Source organism: Cibotium barometz, chromosome 35, assembly GCF_041138505.1.
Source record: "Cibotium barometz isolate CiBa-2024 chromosome 35, ASM4113850v1, whole genome shotgun sequence".
Lineage (NCBI taxonomy): Eukaryota > Viridiplantae > Streptophyta > Polypodiopsida > Cyatheales > Cibotiaceae > Cibotium > Cibotium barometz.
In genome coordinates, this window is record NC_141080.1 from 16,482,670 (window position 1) to 16,503,715 (window position 21,046).

The 21,046-nt window shown below is 39.9% G+C and overlaps 1 protein-coding gene across 1 annotated transcript in view; it reads right to left on the reverse strand.

Annotated features, from left to right (window-relative positions):
* Positions 1 to 20,688, reverse strand: part of LOC147618193 (uncharacterized) — a 43,191-nt gene extending 22,503 nt beyond the window's left edge. The window contains exons 1-2 of the mRNA XM_086775202.1: positions 20,318 to 20,688; positions 20,090 to 20,223 (exon numbers count right to left, since the gene is read on the reverse strand). Coding sequence (XP_086631328.1) covers positions 20,090 to 20,223; positions 20,318 to 20,678 — 495 coding nt within the window. The 5' untranslated portion in view covers positions 20,679 to 20,688. The remainder of the gene's footprint in view (positions 1 to 20,089; positions 20,224 to 20,317) is intronic.
* Positions 20,689 to 21,046: the final 358 nt, after the last annotated feature.

Consider the following 21,046-nt stretch of genomic DNA (forward strand, 5'->3'; position numbering starts at 1 on the left):
CCCTTTGATTTTGGGGATGAAATTATTATAGGAGGGGAGGATTTTTAGTATGCACGTGCACATGGGGCATGGGCCTGAGCACCTGGAACTTAGGGCATCTTTATGCATATGAGACTAGGGTACATGTGGCCTTGGGACCATAAAAGGAACATGGCCTATGTACTTTATACTTTTTAATTTCTTTTAATAATATACACTTTATATTTCTTAAAGACTATGGCCCTAGCTTCTATGGTGACTGCTGCTTATATGAGTAGCACATGTGTGTACTTCATGCTAATGAGTACAAGTATGTATTATGTCATGGTAGACTTCCCATGTCTAGGTCCTACTCCATATGATGCAGTGGATCTATGCTGGTACTCCCTTCATGAGTACAATCTCCATCTCTATCCAATATTCCATTCTTACACATATTTTTCATAGGCTCTATGGATAGTCTTTATACAAAAAGTTTATTTCATATAGCATGTAGGTTCCACATGCTTCACCATAGATGTCATATATGCATAGTGAATAGCAAAATCTCGATATGTCAATCTGTCAACTCGATATCTGACTCTCTAGGACCTCCGCAATGCATGCGGGTCACTCTGTACACCTGTAACTCTAGCATGTGGTGGCACATATCCTGCCTAGCACCAGGTGTGCATAAAATAGGTATGCCAAGCTCCTCATCCAAACTCTCAGAACTAGATGACTCATAACCTGTGATTCCAATTCCTTCAACTTTCTTCTTTCCTTTATCCATAGCACTACTCCCAGTGCTCACACTCTCATGCCTCAAACGTCCTGACCATGGACGTACAGTACTACTCTCAGCTTTCGTTGATGGCCCAGACATAGTAGTAGAATTAGAACTTGCTTGTGGTGGCAAGTTCGCATGCACATCAGCCTCAAGTGACTCAATGACACTCTCATCTTTTGCTTTGTACCAACTAGCAAGCTCATCAAACACCACATCTTGTGAGATGACCACTTGTCTAGTTTGTGGGTTGTAACATTTGTATGCCTTTCGATCCTGTGCATATCCAACAAATACACATTTCTCTGCCTTAGGATCCAACTTCCTTCTTCTTTCATCAGGCACATGTACATAAGCTATGCATCCAAAAACTTTAAGGTGTCCAATGTCTGGCCTATAACCTATAAGCCGCATCTCTGGCGTGCTTCCATGAATGGCTACTATAGGTGTTTTGTTCAGTATATACACTACAGTAGCACATGCTTCTGCCCAATAGTAATCTGGCATGCTCTTTTCATTGAGCATCGCCCTAGCCACTTCCCATATGACTCTATTCTTTCTCTCAGCCACACCATTCTGCTGAGGTGTATACCTGCAAGTCAATTGTCTTCTTATTCCATGCTTCCTCAAGAAATGCTCAAAAGCTTTTGAGGTGTATTCACCACCTCCATCTGTCCTCAAACATTTAATCCAACAGCCATATTGCTTTTCTGCAAAAGCTTTGAAATCCATGAACTTTTCCAATACTTCACTCTTCTCCCTGAGAAAGTATATCCATGTCATCCTGCTGAAATCATCTATGAATGTCACATAGTATAGACTACCTTTGAGAGATGGATTTTGTGCAGGACCCCATACATCACTATGTACGATCTCAAGTGGCCTGCTACTCATATTTCCTTCTCTAGGAAACCTCAACCTTGCCTGCTTTCCAAACTGACAGGCTTCACAAACATGCATATTTCCATCATATTTGAATCTAGGCAATCCACTGACAATGCCTCTTGTGTCTGCATGTTCTTTAATCTTTGTATATTGACATGTCCAATCCTCTTATGCCACATATCAATGTCCTGTACCACATTCCTGCTGTTAGAGAACATGGCTGATTTTAGCTCAGGAATTCCAGCATCCACCAGCTTAAACAATCTACCTTCTTTCTTGCCTTTAGCAATGACTCTACATCCATGTTTGAAATCTTCAACGAAGCATCCATGCTCGTTGAAACGAACCTGTAATCCCTGTTCCACCATTTGACCAACTGAGGCCAAGCTCTTTGTGATAGAAGGCACATACAACACATCTGACATAGACTTTGTCTGACCATTGTGCATAACCAATGGTACACTTCCAACGTGTAACGACATGCTGGGTATCATCACCTGTTTCCACATAGCCTTTTACATCCATAGGCTTCATATGCTCAAATCATTCACCATGACATGTCATATGGTTTGATGCTCCTGAGTCCATATACCATGTGTCATCATTCTCAGCATTTGTCGTCATAGAACCCACAACATGCTTCATGGCAAACAAATGATTTGTAGTGCCATCATTACTGCTTGATGCATAGTTTCCACCATGCTGTGCATAATTTCCACCATAATGACCACCACGTTGTGCTCTACCCCCTCTCAAATCATTTTGTTTACGGAAACAATCTCTCGCCATATGTCCAAATTTGCCACAGTAATGGCATTCCACATCTTGCATAGAATTTTGTTGGCCTTGCCAACGTCCTCTACCATGGGGGTTACCTCTGCCTCTCTGAGGTGTATATCCACGACCACCTCTAGCACCATCTGAAGGCTGAAAATGCTGCTGTGGTGACCTGTCCTGCCATCCACGACCATTACCACCATGTCCACGTGATGTGAATCTCCCCCTGCCTCTAAAGCCTCTCTGCGAGTAGAAAGCCTGATTTCTGCCATTATCATCATGGCTAGTAGATGCATCCAGAAATGAATCACTGAGTTTGATTTCCTCAACCAGCAAGAGGGAAACCAACTCATCAAAGTCTGGTAAACCTGTACTCCTCACTGAGATAGATGTATCAAAATATTTGTATTCCTTGCCAAGACCACGCAAGGTAATATCCACCAAATCATCATCAGGCATAGGGGCATTATTTGTGGCGAATGCATCTGCAATCTTCTTGATTTCTTGCACATAATCATGTATGCTCCTTTTATTCCTTTTCACATTATGTATCTGCTGTCGCAACTGAGACTTACGAGCACTCGTGTCTGTATCAAACATTTTGACCAAAGTATCCCATGCATCTTTGGGATTCTCAGCATCCTGTATGTGTATGAGCATAGCATCAGAAATACATATAGACAAATAATGCAGCACTTTGAATGCTCTCTCTGACCATTGCTTATGAGCAATAAGCTGCTACTGTGTAGGTTGTCTTGAGGTAGCTCAGGCTCTGGCTCAGCACTTGTAATGAGATTCTAAAATCCTTTTCCTTTCAAGAAACTCTTTATCCTGTACTTCCATGCCTGGAAGTTCTTCCTATCCAGCTTTTCACCAACAATCTGAACTGGATTATCCGACATGTTTGCTCAATGCATACACCTTCTGCACACTTCAAATCTATAAATGAGCCTTCCTCAGCTCAACCACACTCCAATGAATGTTCTAGATACTCCAAGATAGCCAACAAACTCCAAATTTGATATAGAAAATCAACCTGTATGCATCCAAGATGAACTGACTCACGCAGTCCGAGATACCCTGTTTTGATGGGCTTCCACGGCTCCAAATCACAATGTAGTGGTGCAATCAAGTATGGGCAACTTGCATTGACACCTAAACAACCTCAATGTAGAGTATCAACACCATCTGACATGTGTACATATCAATTTTTGAAAACCCCTTTCTCTGTTTTGGGAAAAACCAAAAAAACCAAAAAAACCAGTAGTAATTTGGCTCTAATTTCTTCAATATTTGTCCAAATTGAGCAACCAGGCATTCATTAGCTTAGCAATAGTGTCCATCAACTCCATGTAAGAGTAATTTGTCCAATTGTATAAGACCAAAGATTAATTGCTCAATTAAAATTGCTCTGTTTCTCTGTAACCAGTGAATAGCCTGTTTAATCAGCTCATTCCCAGCTCAATTAGGCATAATTACCAAGCCAATCACATAGCCCTCTTCTCCAGTGTGTGTAGCAACTAATTCCTAAAGCAATTGTGAAATATAACAAGCAACCAATGAGAAATCGACCTCCTCGCTTCAATTTTATCAAAAATCTGCTCTGTTTTCTCTGTGCTGGTTGCGCCGCCTACTCTATAGTGATTTGGGAAGGTTTGTAATACTATTTGATGATGAATATAGGTGCCCAACACACTTGGGCATGTGTGCAATCCATCAATGGTTGGATTTTTGCCAAAAACTCACTCCAAATGCATCAATTTCTGACTTGCTTTTCTCTGTTTTGTGAGAGCTCAAAAACCAGAGTTTTTCACACATCCAAATGCTTCTCCAAAAACACAATAGGGCTTGCATAGAAGTTGCCAATACATCCCTCATTGTCAGATACATGTTTGCTTTGCCTTACATGTATTTCCACCATACATCAATGTTGCCAAGCTTTAATGGAAAGCTTCCAAAAACTAGAATTTTTCTTTGCTTTGATTTGATCTAACTTGCTTTGTTTTTTCCTGTATCACCTGCAATCTGCTCAAGGATGTTTAGAAGACCTTACCCGATAGGCCAAGCTCTCAGATCCGATAGTATTTGGTGTGCTCCAAGCTTCACAGCTCCAATGGCAAGCTTCATAGCTTCTCTTCACAGCTTCTTCTCCCTCTTCACTTCACTCACTCATAAACCCTAATAAACAGCACAAGGCTCTGATACCATGTTGAAAGAACGGTAGAGGGGGAGGAGACACACACAGAGGAGCAAACCCTAATGTATATTACAAACCCTAACCATAGAGGGAAGCCATCTCCACTCTCACACAAAGCATAATGCCATAATCCATAATACACACAACACACTATGAGTTGTGTCCACACTCATCTAACCCTAGCTAATGTCCACACACTATGACCAGCTGGACACGCGGTCATTTATGTCTCACACATGTTCCTACCTAATTTGCCAGCACATAGCATAGCTGGCTCACACTGACATCGAGCTTGAATCTCAACATGCTTGCCTAGAAGCTTTTGCCCTAATGTTTCTCCTAGAGGGAGATCAAGCCCTCCAGTGGCTGCAGAGAGCTAGTTGAAAAGAGGTAAAAATCTTAATTATCTACTAATCCTAATTAGCCAAGTGATTAGCAAGATAATGGGCTCACAAATTGATAAATTCTAGGCTAGGATCTGATACCATGTTAAATTTGCAGCAATGTGATGAGCTATGGTGGATCAAATGCTAGAATCAATATCATTAACAAAGAGATTAGATGATCATTAAGACGTGATTAGTGAGCAATTAGTTGATAGCTTAATGTAGGCATGGGTAATCAAAAACTAGCAAATTCTTATCAGGCCAATGCCTCAATTTATAGGATTTACATCCAAGCATCAAATCACACTAATCTCTCCCTGATTCACTCCACCTCTTTTGCTTGATTCTCTCCACCTCTTCCTAGAATATCTCCAATGCCTCTTCTTATCAGGCCAATGCCTCAATTTGTAGGATTTACATCCAAGCATCAAATCCCACTAATCTCTCCCTGATTCACTCCACCTTTTTTGCTTGATTCTCTCCACCTCTTCCTAGAATATCTCCACACCTCCTAGATCTCCTCATGCTACCCTTTATTCTCTCTTAGTAGATACTTCTCACCTTTTCACAGCTTCTCTCACATTTACAGATTCTCTTTTACAGCCTCTTGCTAAGGGCTTGTTCCCGCACACACCCTATTCACTTGTATATTTCAACATTTAATGCCATTAAGCTAAGACAACGGCCATGATATGAATCAAGGGTCACATCACATCAAAAAGCGGAAAGCTAAAAATGACAACGCCCCAAAAAAGGAAGCGAAAAGGAGAAAACATCGCAACAAAGAACACAAGGATTCTAAAAATGCTCATTCACAATCTACCCTCTTGTGCACAACTCTCGCACCTATTTGCATCAATTTCTTAGAAAACATCACCATGCCAAAGATTAACAAGTCCCATAGGCCAGACAAAAGGCCTAAGAAAAGCATCTGCATGACCATGATCATGCCCGATATGAGGAAGAAAGAGCATCAGAAGTGGGCAAGGAATTGTGGATTTGAGAAACTGTTGGAGCACGAGTGGGAAGAGCTGCAGGACCCTGACGATGGAGGAAAGCTGATAAATCAATTTTTGGAGACAAGCACAATTCACATAGAGGGAAAGGAGCCCATAAAAGTTTCTAACATTCACAGTGCATCATGCAGTGGGATTACCAATGGGTGGTGTGATGGACATAAATATAAAGTTGAGGGTGGAAGAATAAGTTCCAAAGACTAGAAACATGCATTAGGTGAAGGACATGGCAGATGAAAACGGACGGGAACAGTTCACTTTCTTCTTGTAGAACTCCATGTTCATGGGCAAAAGAGAGGATATGTCCAAATAAGAACTAAAGATTGCTCAGAGCAGCAAAGGCGAGAGAAAAAATAAATTGGGCTGCCATCTACAAAGAAAATATGGTGAAGAGAATAGCCCAAAGTGATACATGCGCACCTACGAGCAATTTCTCGGGCTGCCACGTCGATGGACGCCGAGATAGGAGACATCCATGTCATACATCAACATAAGAAAGCTGGAGAATCCTTGAAATCTACCAACGTCACTTTTAGTTAATTTGAAGATGACATAGACGATGAGGAGGAATGGTACAAGATTGCTTAGAAAGCTAGCAAGAAGAGAAAACACAGGGTAGATGAAGAGATGCTGCTTGAACCGGAAGAGGTCAAGAAAAAAAGGGGCAAAAGAAGAAAGAAAAAGGGAGATGGAGGAGAGATAGAAGCAGGAAGTCACTATGGAAGAAAGGAAGAAGAAACTTTAAGAAGAGGAAAAGAAGAAGAAAAGAGAAGAAAGGAGGAAGAAGAGAAGAAAAGGAAAGGAGAGTAGCAGAAAAGGAAAGAAGAAGCTCAAAAAAGGAAACCTTCCCATAAGAACAAAAGTGGTTGTCCCAGTAGAATTGTAGCCTTGGGTAGTAAATTTGGCACAAAAGGTGCAAGAAGGACCAAGCCACAACTTCAAGCTACCCAGAGATATAGAGCAAGACTTCCCAGCCACCAGCAGCTACATATAAACAAAGGGCTGATGACTGTAGCCCAAAGCATCCTCTCTTGTCTCTGTGAGGAGTATGAGAAGAAGGCTTGGAGCACAATCAATTGACAAGTGCGCCCGAAATCATAAACAATATGGAATATTAGTGAACGCCACAACTAAAGCCAAAGAGTTAGAAAGCAAAACACAGATGATGGCATAACAAAACGAGGAGATGCAAAAAAGGATTGCCATTGCAGAGAGGGCCGCCTTAGTGCAACAAAAAGAGCCGAGCTACCCTACTCCAAGCGCAAGTGGAGAGGCTCCGTGAAGAATTAGCACAAGCAAGAAAGCCAGAAAAGGTCTGGGCTGATACCATATAAGGACTGAAGGATGAAGTGCTGGATAGCACAACAACGGTGACTATAGCACAATTAGAGGCCCAAGCCCTGAAAAACCAAGACGAAGAAGAAGTTTTGTGCCTACCCCTAGATGCCAAAGCAGTGGTAATAAAAACAACAAAGGCCAGCAAGGTCTGGGATAAGGCACTACAATCCCTAATAGAAATTCAAAAATAGATGTCTGCGAACTGCAACAAGTCATTCATGACTTGGATAAAGATGATGATGTAGACGGGGAGCCGAGGCAACAGCAAATAGCAGCAGCCATAACAACAACAACAACAACGACCAATGGGCCAAGAGTCTCCCAAAACAAGCACTTCAAGAAATAGAAAGCAAGTGGAGGATGAATACCATAATATGGCACAAGCAAAGGAAGAAGTGGCCAGATTTCAAGCAATAGTTAGCCATGGAGAGAACAACAATGTTGTCACCCAGAGTTTCCAAAAAAGAAAGAGGAGAGCTATTAGTTGAGGTCCAGAAATTGAATGACGTCAACCAAGCCCTACACAAAGAGAATGAGCACCACCAACTAGTCAACAACTCAGCAACTCCATGATCCAGAAACCCATTTTTTAAAGCTGCACATGTAATGTTCTCTGAGCTGCTAAGGGCCAACAAAGAACTACCACCATATTTCTAGAATGAAAACAAAATAAGGTCGATTCTCACCAAGAAGCCTCTTCCCCCAAAACACCCATGCTCACAATTCTTATTCTTACCGGCCGGAGGGAAGGAGAATGCTCCCACCTGGAATGCAACCACCCACAAGTGTTAATGTCTAGAAGTGGGGTATTGGAGACTCAGAAGTGGAAAAGGTGCAAGGCTTTCTTGAAAATGATCTAGCAAAGTTTGAAGAAGCCGTACAGGTTGAGTGGAGGCTGATACCAATTGTAGAAAAGAAGATTCTAGGGCGAATCCCACTCAAACTAGTAATAAATTTATTTGATCAGAAGATGTCTCAAACCGACAACAAAGTTATGGGTTGCTCAAAAAAGCAAGTAGAAAAACTAAAAAGAATGCAAAAATGCACCATTTACCTAGATGACATATACATCTCAGACCATACTCCCCCGAAGATGTTCATAAGATTCAAGGAGAAATTTGTCAAGGCAACGGGTTCAGGAGCAGAAGCTCAAGTAGCAAGCATGTCAGGTGTTCCGCTTAGAACCTCAGTGGTGGCAAAAGGCACCGACAACCCACTCCCCATGTCATGAGCATCACCTCGGTATCACATGTGGAGGTGGCAACTGTAACTACTAGAGAGCACTTGTTAAGAACAAGAAGACTCAGCATAAAAGGGAAGTTGGTTTCTAGAGATAGTGATGAGGGTTAACACTATGTTAGGCAGGAGAAGAGATGAATACTTAGATTTAGAAGGAATGTATGAAGGTATTAGTGATTGTACGCTCTCAACAAATAGTTGACAATTGTGTCATGATGCTTGTTATAATGATAATTATAAGGGAATGTTAGTCTGTACTAGTCTGTAATGCTTTGAGAATATAACTAAGAGCAAGCTTGCCATCTCATTGTTATTCTTGATTGTTCTCTACATTGTGTGGATTGAGTCCTTAGTATATCCATTCTACTGAATATGTTGTCTTTGGTGTTTTGTGTGTCCCATGACCATATAAGAGTTGGTGTTCATACCCCAAAACTCTGATGGACGTATCCCATGGCATTGCTTGATTGTTGTGTCACCACAGACTATTGTCTTGCCATTCCACTGAGAGGGAAATCAATGAGAAACAATTACTTGCCTTAATCATGTTTACCAGTGTGATGATGGATCCCATTAGTGGCCTTGTGTCACCAGAGACTTGTTGGGGTGGTAGTCCTTAATCCAATGATCTATGCCACAATGGTTACAAAGTAGCTAGTGGCATGTTTGAGGACACATCTTGGTTGAGTTGAGGAAACCTTATAGGGAATCCGAAAACTCGATGGGAACCTTGACAATGGGTAACATTCAAGAGGCATTCTCCTTCCTAGTGCATTGATGTCCCGTTCCCTTTCCATAGAAACAAGTTGGTAAACTGGCTTGAGTTCACCTCTCCCATCCAACCACTACATAATAGTCAAGATGAAGCTCCATGGCATACTCAAAGAGGTCTAGAATGGGTAACATTCAAGAGGCATTCTCCTTCTTGGTGCATTGATGTCCCGTTCCCTTTCCAAAGAAACAAGTTGGTAAATCGGCTTGACTTCACCTCTCCCATCCAACCACTACATAATAGTCAAGATGAAGCTCCATGGCATCCTCAAAGAGGTCTAGAATGGGTTTCACATCCACCTTATAGTCTTGGTAATCTTAGTAGGCTCCTCGAAGCTTACTTGATTAAGAGGTTTCACTCTGGGCGTGGGAAGTTGCAATCCTAAGGCTGGTGGAGGTAATGTCATATTGGGTGTATTGTACATGTCCTTTAATAGCAATTATTGTGTTGGATGCCCAACCATTTCTTGATTTGCTATAGCCAAGGCCAAGGGGGCTAGTTTTTGTGCCAATTCTAGCAAGGCTAGCTATGGTGTCCTTGTTTTGGCAATAGCCAATGTGTTTGGAAATCTCGAGATTCGTGACCATAGTGCCCACAAAAAGGTACAATTACCATTGTAACGAGATCTTAAAATTGGACATTTTTCTAGTGGTACATCCTTTGACAGCAAATGGAACAGTAATGAATCTCTCTCCTTGGGTATATGTGCACATTGCCCGGAGCTTTACTAGTCTTCATTTCCTCTTAGGGGAGATTTTGAGAAGTTAGTCCAAGTCACTTTCGCTATGTATTCTCTTTAGCTATAGGTTTCACAGTGGTTGTGCTATGACTATTGGCTCTGCTAAAGTAACAGACTTAGAATCTAAAGCTCTAATTCTTCTTATCATCAAGTTATCCTCAAGTTGGATGTCATTAGCTTTGATATCCTCCTAGGTGGTGATACCTCTAATGACCAAGCCATTATGGATATCTTCATGTTTAAGCCCATAGATAAATCGATCAAGAAGTTGATTGTTAGAGAAACACTCATGTAGAGCACTAATAGGAGTTCAATTTCTTGAGATGACTTATAAAATCTCTCACTGACTCTTCTTCTCTCTCGTCTTTGTGAAACTATGAAGCCACACTCCATAAATCTCCCTCATGCACAAAATGCTTCAAGAATAACTATCAAAGCGTGGTAAATTTTAGATGTTCTTCAACTCAGGGTCCGATACCAATCACTAACCGTGCCATATAGTGTAAGGCTAAAGTTATTGGTCTTTGTGAGCTTATTCCTCTCACCTAAAGCCTCACAAACTTGATCAAAGTGTCTTCTAGGATCTCCCTCTCCATTGAACTTGGTCACTGCCCTCCCGAATGCTTGTGCGAAGGCTATTAGATTAACTAGAAAGGCTATTGCTAGAAGTACTAGTATAGTAGGGGAGCGTGGGGTCCGAAGGGCACTTCTTGCAAAAAAATGATGTACCCTACCAACGGTTCCTTTTTAGTCACACAAAACCAAGTTGAGGCTGCAAGATATCTTCATAGGGCTTAGCCCCTAATCCCAAAACCTACTAGAATGCCTCTCTTGCCACGAAAATAGGGCTTAGCCCCTAATCCCAAAACCTGCAAGAATGCCTCTTGCCAGGAAAATAGCGCCCACACACAAAAAAACTCGAGCACAGAGAAATTATCATCATCATCCCCATCCTCACTCTCTCCCTCATCCTCCATAGTGGCAAGAAAATAGGAAAGCACAAGAAGTAGGAGAGAAAGAGTTTGTGCCAACCAAGAGAGATAGAAAATCGCGTGCATGAAAGATATAGAGAGAGGCACAACCACCCTCCAGCCTCCCAAATCAAACGACTCCCCAACTATCTCCTTTTTCTTGATTTTTATTAACTTTTCCAAATATTACAAAGTATCAAGGTCTCTCAGACCTTTGTCACCCTCCTCAAAAGATGAAACACACACTGTCTTTATAGATCTAGCCATGCCAAATACAATAATAAATGATAGGATTTTACAATGAAATTACATTGTGATAATGATTATGAGGGAAATAATTTGTCCATGAAGCCCAAAAAAAGCACCTAAATTTGCACCAAATTAAGGGGTCAACAGCATAATGGCATAAATCCAGGGGGAGTAACACAAGTCTAATAGGTGGGGTCATAGAGAAATTCATAGGTACCGATGACACATGAGCCGAGGGTGCCACTAGTCTAGTAATTTATGGAGGATGCCCCCTTGCTCTAGGTTGCATTGTTAAAGTAGAGGAAGACGTGAGGAATCGAGAATTTTGGGTGAATTCTCCTCCTTATGTGGTCCTAGCAGATGATATGGATGTGGTAACTAGGCCTGGAGTCCTTATTGATCAAGGGGTTCATCTAAAAATATGTAAGTATACCACGTGAGTTCAAATGAAGGGGTTTTTTAATTCAAAAATTGAGGGTAAACTTGAAATACATTTACAAAAGGGGTTTTTTTTATCCATTTTGAAAAAAAACCCGTAAGTCCATAAAGAAAAAGGGGTCATTTCATTCATGAAAAATTTATAGGTAAGGGGTTTTTTAAATACTCCTTGAGCGCACGTGATACATAGGGTTTCTTAGTAGTGCACCCCCCGAGCCTTGTTGTAAGGACTCTTATAACCGTGCTTACCATAGTTATGACCAAGGGCATAGAACTAAAGGGCAATGCTATGTAGTTGGTTACAAGTGGTGTAATACCCAATACCACAAAGTCTAGAATTGTGCTAACAGCATCTTGAGTGGATACCCCTCTACGGTCTTGGAATGTGAAGCCCATGCCAGTAGATTGTTGGATTCCCATGTAGCCTTCAAGAACACTATAAGCAGCAATCATGGCTTGGTCCATCGTGTAGCCACATTTCACCACATATGTGGGATAAATAGGTATTATTGATTGTATCTCCATCTCACTCAAGGTAGGGCCTCACACATTGCTTGTCCCAACAACTAAGTCACATGGGCATGGTGGCTCCCTGTCTAAGCCTCTCCTAGTCTACATAGCCTAAATATATTCCAAGACCATCTAAAGTCACTCTTCCTTGTTTTGGAAGTAGAGATAACTTGCTTAACTTCCTCCCAGGCTAATAGCATAAATATGGCCCATAGCCAAGTCCATCAAGGTTTCTTGGGTTGCATTGAATTCCCAGCTCTCATTTTGTAGTAATGTGTTTGAGAGTCTTCTACCTAGATCCACCTTAGATACCGATTCATGTGGCCTCGCACTCTCTAGGCTATCAGTCACATGGGAAATGGGTGAAGTTTAGGTGGCTTGCCTGATTGGTGCAGTTTGGGCCACTAAAAATTGCTATTGGGCTCGACATAAGGTCTCTTCCTCTTTCTCCCTAGTAGCTTGGATTAGGGCTTCTACTTCTTGCACCTCCTCTTCAGTCCTACCAGCAATAAGGTTTGGGCAAGGTTTTGGTCCATAAGCATGGGATTTTCGGTCAAGATTGGTCCCATGTGGACAAGGATTTCCACATGCATGGGGCTCGTGTGTAAGGTGACACTAGGTGTTATTGAGGTATCGAGCTCAACTAGTGCTACAACCAAACATTGATGACCCGCTTGGGTGATATCTTCTACACTTATGTAACTAGCATGGTTGATGCGATTATGGTCGATATGCTACCAGTGGATGATAGGTTGTGTCATAGCCACTTTGGAGTACTAGAGTTATGGCATAGTTATAGAGCCATCTCATATAGTTAGGTTCACACTTTAGACTGACCACTATGTATGTTGTAGTAGGAGAGTACTTTCCCTTTATGTATGTACTCTTATCTTTTAGTTATATGGTTTTAGAGAAGAGAAGAAAATAGAAGAAAATTCAGCCATCCATCTTTCTTGTGTCTTGCACTCTCTTTTGTGTGTGTGTGTTTACTTGCAAGCAACTCAAGCTCTCTCTCTCTCTCCCACATTCTCTTTATGGTATCAGATCTTTGGTTTGTGTGAGAGATAAGGAGGAAAGCAAGAGGTAAGAAGAGGGTAAGAACAAGCAAGGAAGGAAGTGGTACACGGGTAAGAGCATCATCATCTATTTCCCTTCTTGGTTTAGGTACAACACCCCTTGGTAGCTCCTGGAGCTACACATCTCTAATTAAGAAGCTATCTTCGTCGCAGGCTTGGAGGTGCTTGTGTGATACATAGTACTTTATACTACAATTTTACGGCCAAAAATATGTTTTGAGCGTGTCACGATCTCCGTTCTATCACGGCAAGGTATTTTCGACAGTTTCAAGAAGTTTTAGTTATGAAGAATCTCTGATCGAAATCTAGTTATTGCAGTGCAGCAGTGCATTTTGGGAGTGTAGATAGTGTTTGCACATGTATTACTAACATAGGGTGTATGTACATGTACCTTGGTCAGATCTGGTGATCTACAGGTTATGCTAAAGTACCATTGTGTGGAGTAGTCTCAGAAGATATTGCTATGTTACAAGTTGCATACAGAAATTATGTGTTGTAGTTTTTTATTATTGTAGGAAAACATGTCTAGTGAGGGAATTAATCAAATGTCAGCCGCCATGAGAATCTAGACAAGAAAAATATCCATGCCTAGAAGTTCAGAATGAATAATTTCCTTATGGTAGAGTAGAAGGTCTGTTCTAGTGTGTTCTTGGTTTGTGAAGAGGAGTCCTCACCTAGTGATTTTTCTTCTATTATCAGCATGGTCACCAAGTCCCGAATGTTGGGAATATTATCCCTGACTGCAATGGAGGTTGAATGGCTTGTACTCTTTGCCAAGCCCATTCAAACAGACACTTGCCAAGCCCATTCAAACAGACAAGGTTGGAGGTATTATGTTATATTCATTGATGACCACACTAGGAAACTGTGGGTTTACTTCATGAAGGAGAAAAGTGAGGTGTTTGCTCACTTTCAGAGATTTAAAGCCTTGGTCGAGAAGAAAAAAGGCATGCAAATAAAATTATTCATATGGAAAGCATGGCTGAGACTCATCTTCACCAACTAATTAATGAGGTGCCTCCACCATTGCCACATGAGGAGGAAGAGGACGGTGTTAACACATTTGTCTTCAAATCCACCTCATGGTCTACTTGGCCTATTGTATTGGTGAATTAGAAAGCAAAGGCTCCTAGAAGAGAAGGGGCAAAGAAGCACGGACTTCTACAAAGAGACGGCCCTCAGCCACCACATGAGGAGTTTAATCCAAGATGCTAAACAAGTGGGGGCCGTACAACCGTTCACTAGAATGACATCGCACATTTTATGAACCCGTTGGATGAGAGTGTGGAGAAAAAAGTCTAATGCAGCTCTCACAAGTAGGGGAGTCAGCACATAGGAGAAGCCCCTCATCCGTATCTCGAGTTGTTTGGAGGGAAGTCGTGGAATCTCATAACTCTCGCAAACCCGAGCGAGGAGGCAACAACTCACGCACCAAGCAGGACTGCTAGTGCCCCTCGTAGGGGGCCTGGGGACTCTTTTCCCTGGTACCCAGGACAAAACCTAACCAAATTCTTTATTGGATCTACCGATGATCTAGAATTCGGCCTTCCAGCCTCTACATGCTGGGCAAAACCCTACGCGACCATACACCTCATCCGGAGTTCTATGTACCCTTTAATATTAGAGGGCATAGATGTTATTTCCCGATTCATGCTGAAGAAATCAACATTTTGTTTGATCCCAAAACTGAAGTCAACGACAAAGTGCTCAGATGTGTTTTAAGGTATACTCTTTTCTCTGTCCTCCCACAATTTTTCATTCTTGGCTCTTAAAGTTGATGCCTCACTCTTGATATGTTTCCTTGTGAAGTTTTGTTATTTCGCTATTGCCCGAGGATGTACAGCAACGAGTGTTCCAGATTGATTCACTGGTCTCAACACTGTTGCTGGACTTTATAGAACAGTATGAGCGCTCACTTTTTCCTCACCTAGGAACTTCTGTAGCTCAGACCAAATGGCGGACCTATCAAAACATAACTAGGGTAACACCCTGGGGTCAGCAGCACTTTCGTAACAATGTCCGCTTGGCCATGGTTATTGAAGCTTTGGGTTTGGGTCCCCGATACTACTGCGTCATGAGATCAAGGCATCTTGGGTTTTCTGAGCGGGTCTTCTTACTGGCGTGTTTTCTTCCTCATGAGAAGATATGCCTTTATCCCGTTTTTGGCTTGCCTCTCAGAGGTCCTTTTGTTAGATCACCTCATACCACTGAGATAGGTGCGGCAATAACCAGCAGAATCATTCCCATAGATGAGTTACCTTATACTTGTGCAGCTTGTGAGTGCTGCTTTTGTGACTATATGATGGACGGGCTTATGGACGTGTAAAGAGTTCTTCTATCTTTACTGTATAAGTTCCGAGAATGAATAAAGTTTAAATCTTGTTCTTATCTTGCTTTCTTTAAGACTTTTCTTGGTGGTTAATCTTGATTAAAATTTTTCTCTAAGTCTCATATTCGTGCATCTTGCGAAATTATCCCAGTTTGCGAGATGAGGACATCTTGCATTTTTTAAGTGGGGTAGAATGTAAGATTCCTCCCCCAACCCCCTTTTTGATGTCTAGCATATTCCCCTGTAATCAATTCCTTTTCTGAAATATAAGAGATCTTGTTTGTGGCTATTTTAACCTAGAGAGAGAAAATATTCTAGAGAGAGAATATTCAGATTATGAATATTTTTGGATAGAAAAATAACTCATCTTATTAAAATAAGCTCCCCTGAAACAGAAATTCAAAAAGAATTTTCGAATGTGCAATTGGAATTAATTGGAAATAGGTATAAAGAACCTTAGTCTAAGGGTCTAGATTTTCAGAAATTTTTGGATTATGGTCCAATTAAGGTTCCTATGGGCCAATAGCATCAATCCATGTGTAGGGAGGAGATAAATCCAAATTGTAAAAGAAGATACCCAAAAATGAGTAAATGCTCACATAAGATGAAGAGTTGAAAATGTACAAGGTTTATTAGTAAAAAACTATGAGCAATAAAATTTTGACACATATGTAAGGAAGGAGAGTTCTTTAAAGAAGGTGCATATTTCACATAAGATGAAGAGTTGAAAATGTACAAGGTTTATTAGAAAAAAAACTATGAGCAATAGAATTTTGACACATATGTAAGGAAGGGGAGTTCTTTAAAGGAGGTGCATATTTCACATGCTTGAATGAGTTTTAAACTCAAAAATTAATGTGATATTTTTATCTCTCATATCTCTTGAACCAAACCAAATCAAAATAGAGCCAAATCGAATCAAAAAGTAACCAAACTAGGTCCAAATCTGGTCCAAATTCAACCAAACTGACTTGGAAAATTCTAGAATCAGTTTGTTTGGTTAGGAGCTCAATTTTTCCTATAAATAGGAACCTCCCCTTGTTGAAAAAAATATAGTGTCTTGTGCATTGTTACTCTACTCTACCTAAGCCAAGAACTGTGAATTCTTTAATAATTCACTAGTTTTTGATACTTCTCTCTTTCTTCAATCCCCATTGAAGACAAATTTAGGAATTTTGGGAATTATTCGAGTCCCATTTCTTATAGGATTGGTTGGAAACTCGGTATTTTTGTGTAGTTTGAGCTAACATCTATTTGTTGGTGCACTCTTTGTGCCAATAGATTATATCTTGACACAACTATTTGGCGTATTTGTTTGTAGTTGTATAGATACATACGTGACACTAAACTTAATTGAGATTATACAACACCTTTCATATGAAGAAGATAATGTTAAATACTATCTCCACTTTGAGACATTGAAGTAAAAAAATGGGGTTTATTTAATTTGCCAAAAGAATTCTAAATATCATTATAAAAAGGAACCTTAAAAATGAGAGATCTCTAAAGGGTGTGGTGTTAGAAACAACAAAACAAAAAGTAAATCTCAATGACAGTAACAATATGCTAAGTTTACGATTGATCCACAGATAAAAACCCATCTTAGACACTATATCAAGATTATAAATCATGATATATATGCTCAAATTTGAGGGACATTGAAGTAAAAGCATGGGATGATAATGCCAAAGAACACTTGTTACATTCAATGAGATTGTTACATTCAAGTTTACAATTTATCCGAAGACAAAAATCCTTCGTCAAGATAATAATTGAGTACAAATTGTATCTCAAACATAGCGTTTTCTCATGTATTGCTCCAATACATACAAAGTTTCTCTATCATAAGCTGCTTCATTTACTAAAGTGTTGCAAGTATACTCCCGTTTGTTCTTTGCATAAATCCAACCAAGTAACCATGCGCTGATTGTTGTCTCCAAAAAACTTTGAAGCTCCTCTATATTTTGATTCCACATCTTTGGAAAAATCAAGTAGGTTCCGGGCATATTCCACATTACATTGTAGAGGGTATCATCAAAAATTAGTGTGTTATTTCCATCCAGGTCATGAAAAATTCTCCATGCTACATCTAAGTTTTTGTGGTATACAAATCGATATCCAATAAGAAGATCCGTCTTTTGACATGCTGCATGCCCTGCTACGACCTTAAACTTTTGATGGTGCCGAGGAAAGCACAACTCAAGAATGCGTCGAGTCCTTTGTAGTCTATTAGTACTCCAGATCGATACCTCAAACCATTGCATACAAAAATCAAGGAAAGTGAATGCATCTTTGCGAATCAAATGCCAAACACTTGTATTCTCTTCCACAAGATGCATATGTTTGGCCCAGTCTGGACATACATCACCATGTTGCATCTCAATGGTCTTAAGTAAAACACCATTGAGTTCAAGTATCAATACTCTTCTTTGTTTCCTTATTGTATCTGGGGGTGGTGGAACTCTTTTGCCTCTAGGTACATAAGTCACCAATGATTGGTGCCACCTCAATAGTAAGTTTTCTGTACACTTGAAATCAAAGCTATATGCTTCAACATATCCTGTTGAAAACAAAATGTTTGGTTAATGTACATTCAAAATTTTCATCCATGATATGGATGGTCTTAAACCTTCATAGACAAATGCTCCAAAACCTCATTAGTTCAACCAAAAAAATAAAAGAGCGAGTATATTGTCAATGCTAAATTTCATCAAATTTATTGAATATGATGTATAAAAAATTTTCACTATTGAGATAATTGAGTCTATCCAAATTAAATTATTATGATATTCATAGCCTTACACCTTGACAAGGCAATATATTCAATAAAAAACAAACACATCTTTATTGCAATCGAATTGCAAATATTGACAAAAGAGATAATCAAATGACAGTAAGTTTGAAGGCATTTGATTTCTTGATACAATAGTGTAAAGATTTGGCTCGTACAATCCAAAAATTAAACCCATCTAAGTACATTGTTTTGGCCAAAGCTTAAGTCTATCTTATGGGCTTTTAGGTACAAAATGGCTCCAAACATTCTGCACCCAACAAGTCTTGATATTTGTACAGATCTCATACTTCAAACTGCACGTTTAGACCTCAGAAATGGTTTCCTTCGACCTGCACAGCAATAACTAGTTTGGGTTAGGTTGGAATCTGATTATACTGTCACTCAATGTTTAATGAAACCAGACATTATCCTACCCATAAGCTCAAGTAAGCCTTTTGTAGCCTTGATATGTATGCTTTTGCTGCAACTCCACTTATGAGATGACCACGATCATATCCCAAGCGAGTAGCATAAGCAATAGCGTGTTGATCACTCAAAATCCTTCTTTTGTAACACACTTTTAACAAGCTTAGCTGGTCTTTGGATAGTAATGGTACTCCAGCTTTGGATGCCAACATTGCTAGATCCTTGCTTATAGATTCTACTTCTCTTTTTTCCCCTCTTGATTGGACATACTTTAGCTTATCACCATATAATGGTAAGTGTGAAGATGCAGAAGATGAGTTTTCCACTTCTTCTCGCAAAAATAGGGAGGTGAATTGAAGCCATTCTTCCAGTACATCTTGAAAATCGATAAATAAATTATGGCCATGTGTGATAGGAGATTGACCTAGCCGATTAAGCAAAATAATAGACCTAATGTCATTTGTATTATTTAGATTTAAAAGGTAGGGTAGAAGGTCATTGCACAGTACGTAGTCGTGCCCTCCTTGAAAACTTTCAGGGAAGAGACAGTTGTCTTTTGGATTAACACATCCCTTGAAAGGGCTATCATCAATAAGCAATGTATTCTTCTTATTGCAAATATCTTGGAACTGATTCCAAACCTTGAGTAAAGGTTTAAACATAGCCTCAACAGTAGGCTTATCTGGCCTATACACTTTTCGAAGATTATGGATATAACATTCTTCTTGTCCCCACACCATAAAGAAATGATATTTCTTATGTGCATACTGTTCAAGAGTGTTTACATAGGCACAAACATTCTTGTGTAGCATGGTGGACCAAATACCAACATGAAAGTACTGGCAAATCTCATCCAAAAATTCAAAACACCCGGGGCGAATAACAACTGTGGTGCGACCAATATCAATTCGAATACAATTTGTTTGTGGATGCCTCTTCTCTTCCTTGTTGAGTAAAACTCCATTAAGATCAAGTATAAGTGCATGTTTCTTTATGGTGATTGCACGAGGAATATTTTCTGCATACAATACAGAAGAATGATAACACTTTAATGTGTTTACATACTTAACAATATTAAAACAAGTGATCCTATATTATCAATGAGAGCTAATTACAACAAAACATCCACAAGTTTACTTTCGTTTCATGCTCCCATATTCATCTATGACGATGGCTCCTAGACGTGATTGCATTTCCCTATTGATTGGTGAAGATTGAAATACTAATCTATCTCCATCTCTCTCAAAAGAATATAAACTTCCTAGAGGCCTACTCTTTTGTGTATCGGAACGTAGCTCCTCAACACGTTGCTCTATTTCTTGCGTACTTAACTTGTGATTGTTAGAAGCAGCTATACCTGCAAAAACAACTCTCGCTGAGAAACATACTTTCTAACACACAAAATTGCTGAATAAATCATCTTAAATAACATCCTATTGAAAAAGATATACCTTTAGTTTTCTTGGCACCCTCTGCCACCACAGAGTCCTTGATTTCAACTATTCTCTCTTTATTCGTAGCATATGTAGCCTCATCAATTTCTTCAACACCCTCTGCCACAGAGTCCTTGATTTCAACTATTTTCCCTTTATTTGTAGCATATGTAGCCTCATCCATTTGTTCAACAATCTCTTCTTGTCTCTCCTTGGTTGCAGAAGTGTCTTGAAGCTCTTCATTGACTTTATCTTTATTCTCACTAACCTCAACATTAACTTTCAAATTAGGAATGTCCTTAGTCTCTTTAGTCCTATCACTTGAAGGCCTTGAAGATGTTTGCAAAGCTGAATCATTGATGTGATCTACCTCCACCATGTTGTCTTCATTATTTCTAGCATTTAAATCATGAGAGTTGATCTCTCTAGTAGGGCTTTCATGATGATGTTCTAGTTGAGCAATGTTATCTTCGTCTTTCCCTTCTTTGTATATATCTGTAAGATTAAAATAAAATGCTATTACTTTTAGGATTTAAATAATACAACAAGGCTAATACAATACTAGTCATTTTTATATCTACACATATACTTTGTATCCAAACTTAGATTACTAAACTTCGACTGATGTACCATAATGAATTAGGAACCATAACATAAGAGTCAAACTTGAGTTTGAGCCTCACTTACAAGGGCAACGTAAAGATTGCTCAACTTGAGATTGTGCCTTGTGTTGGAAGACATCCCCAA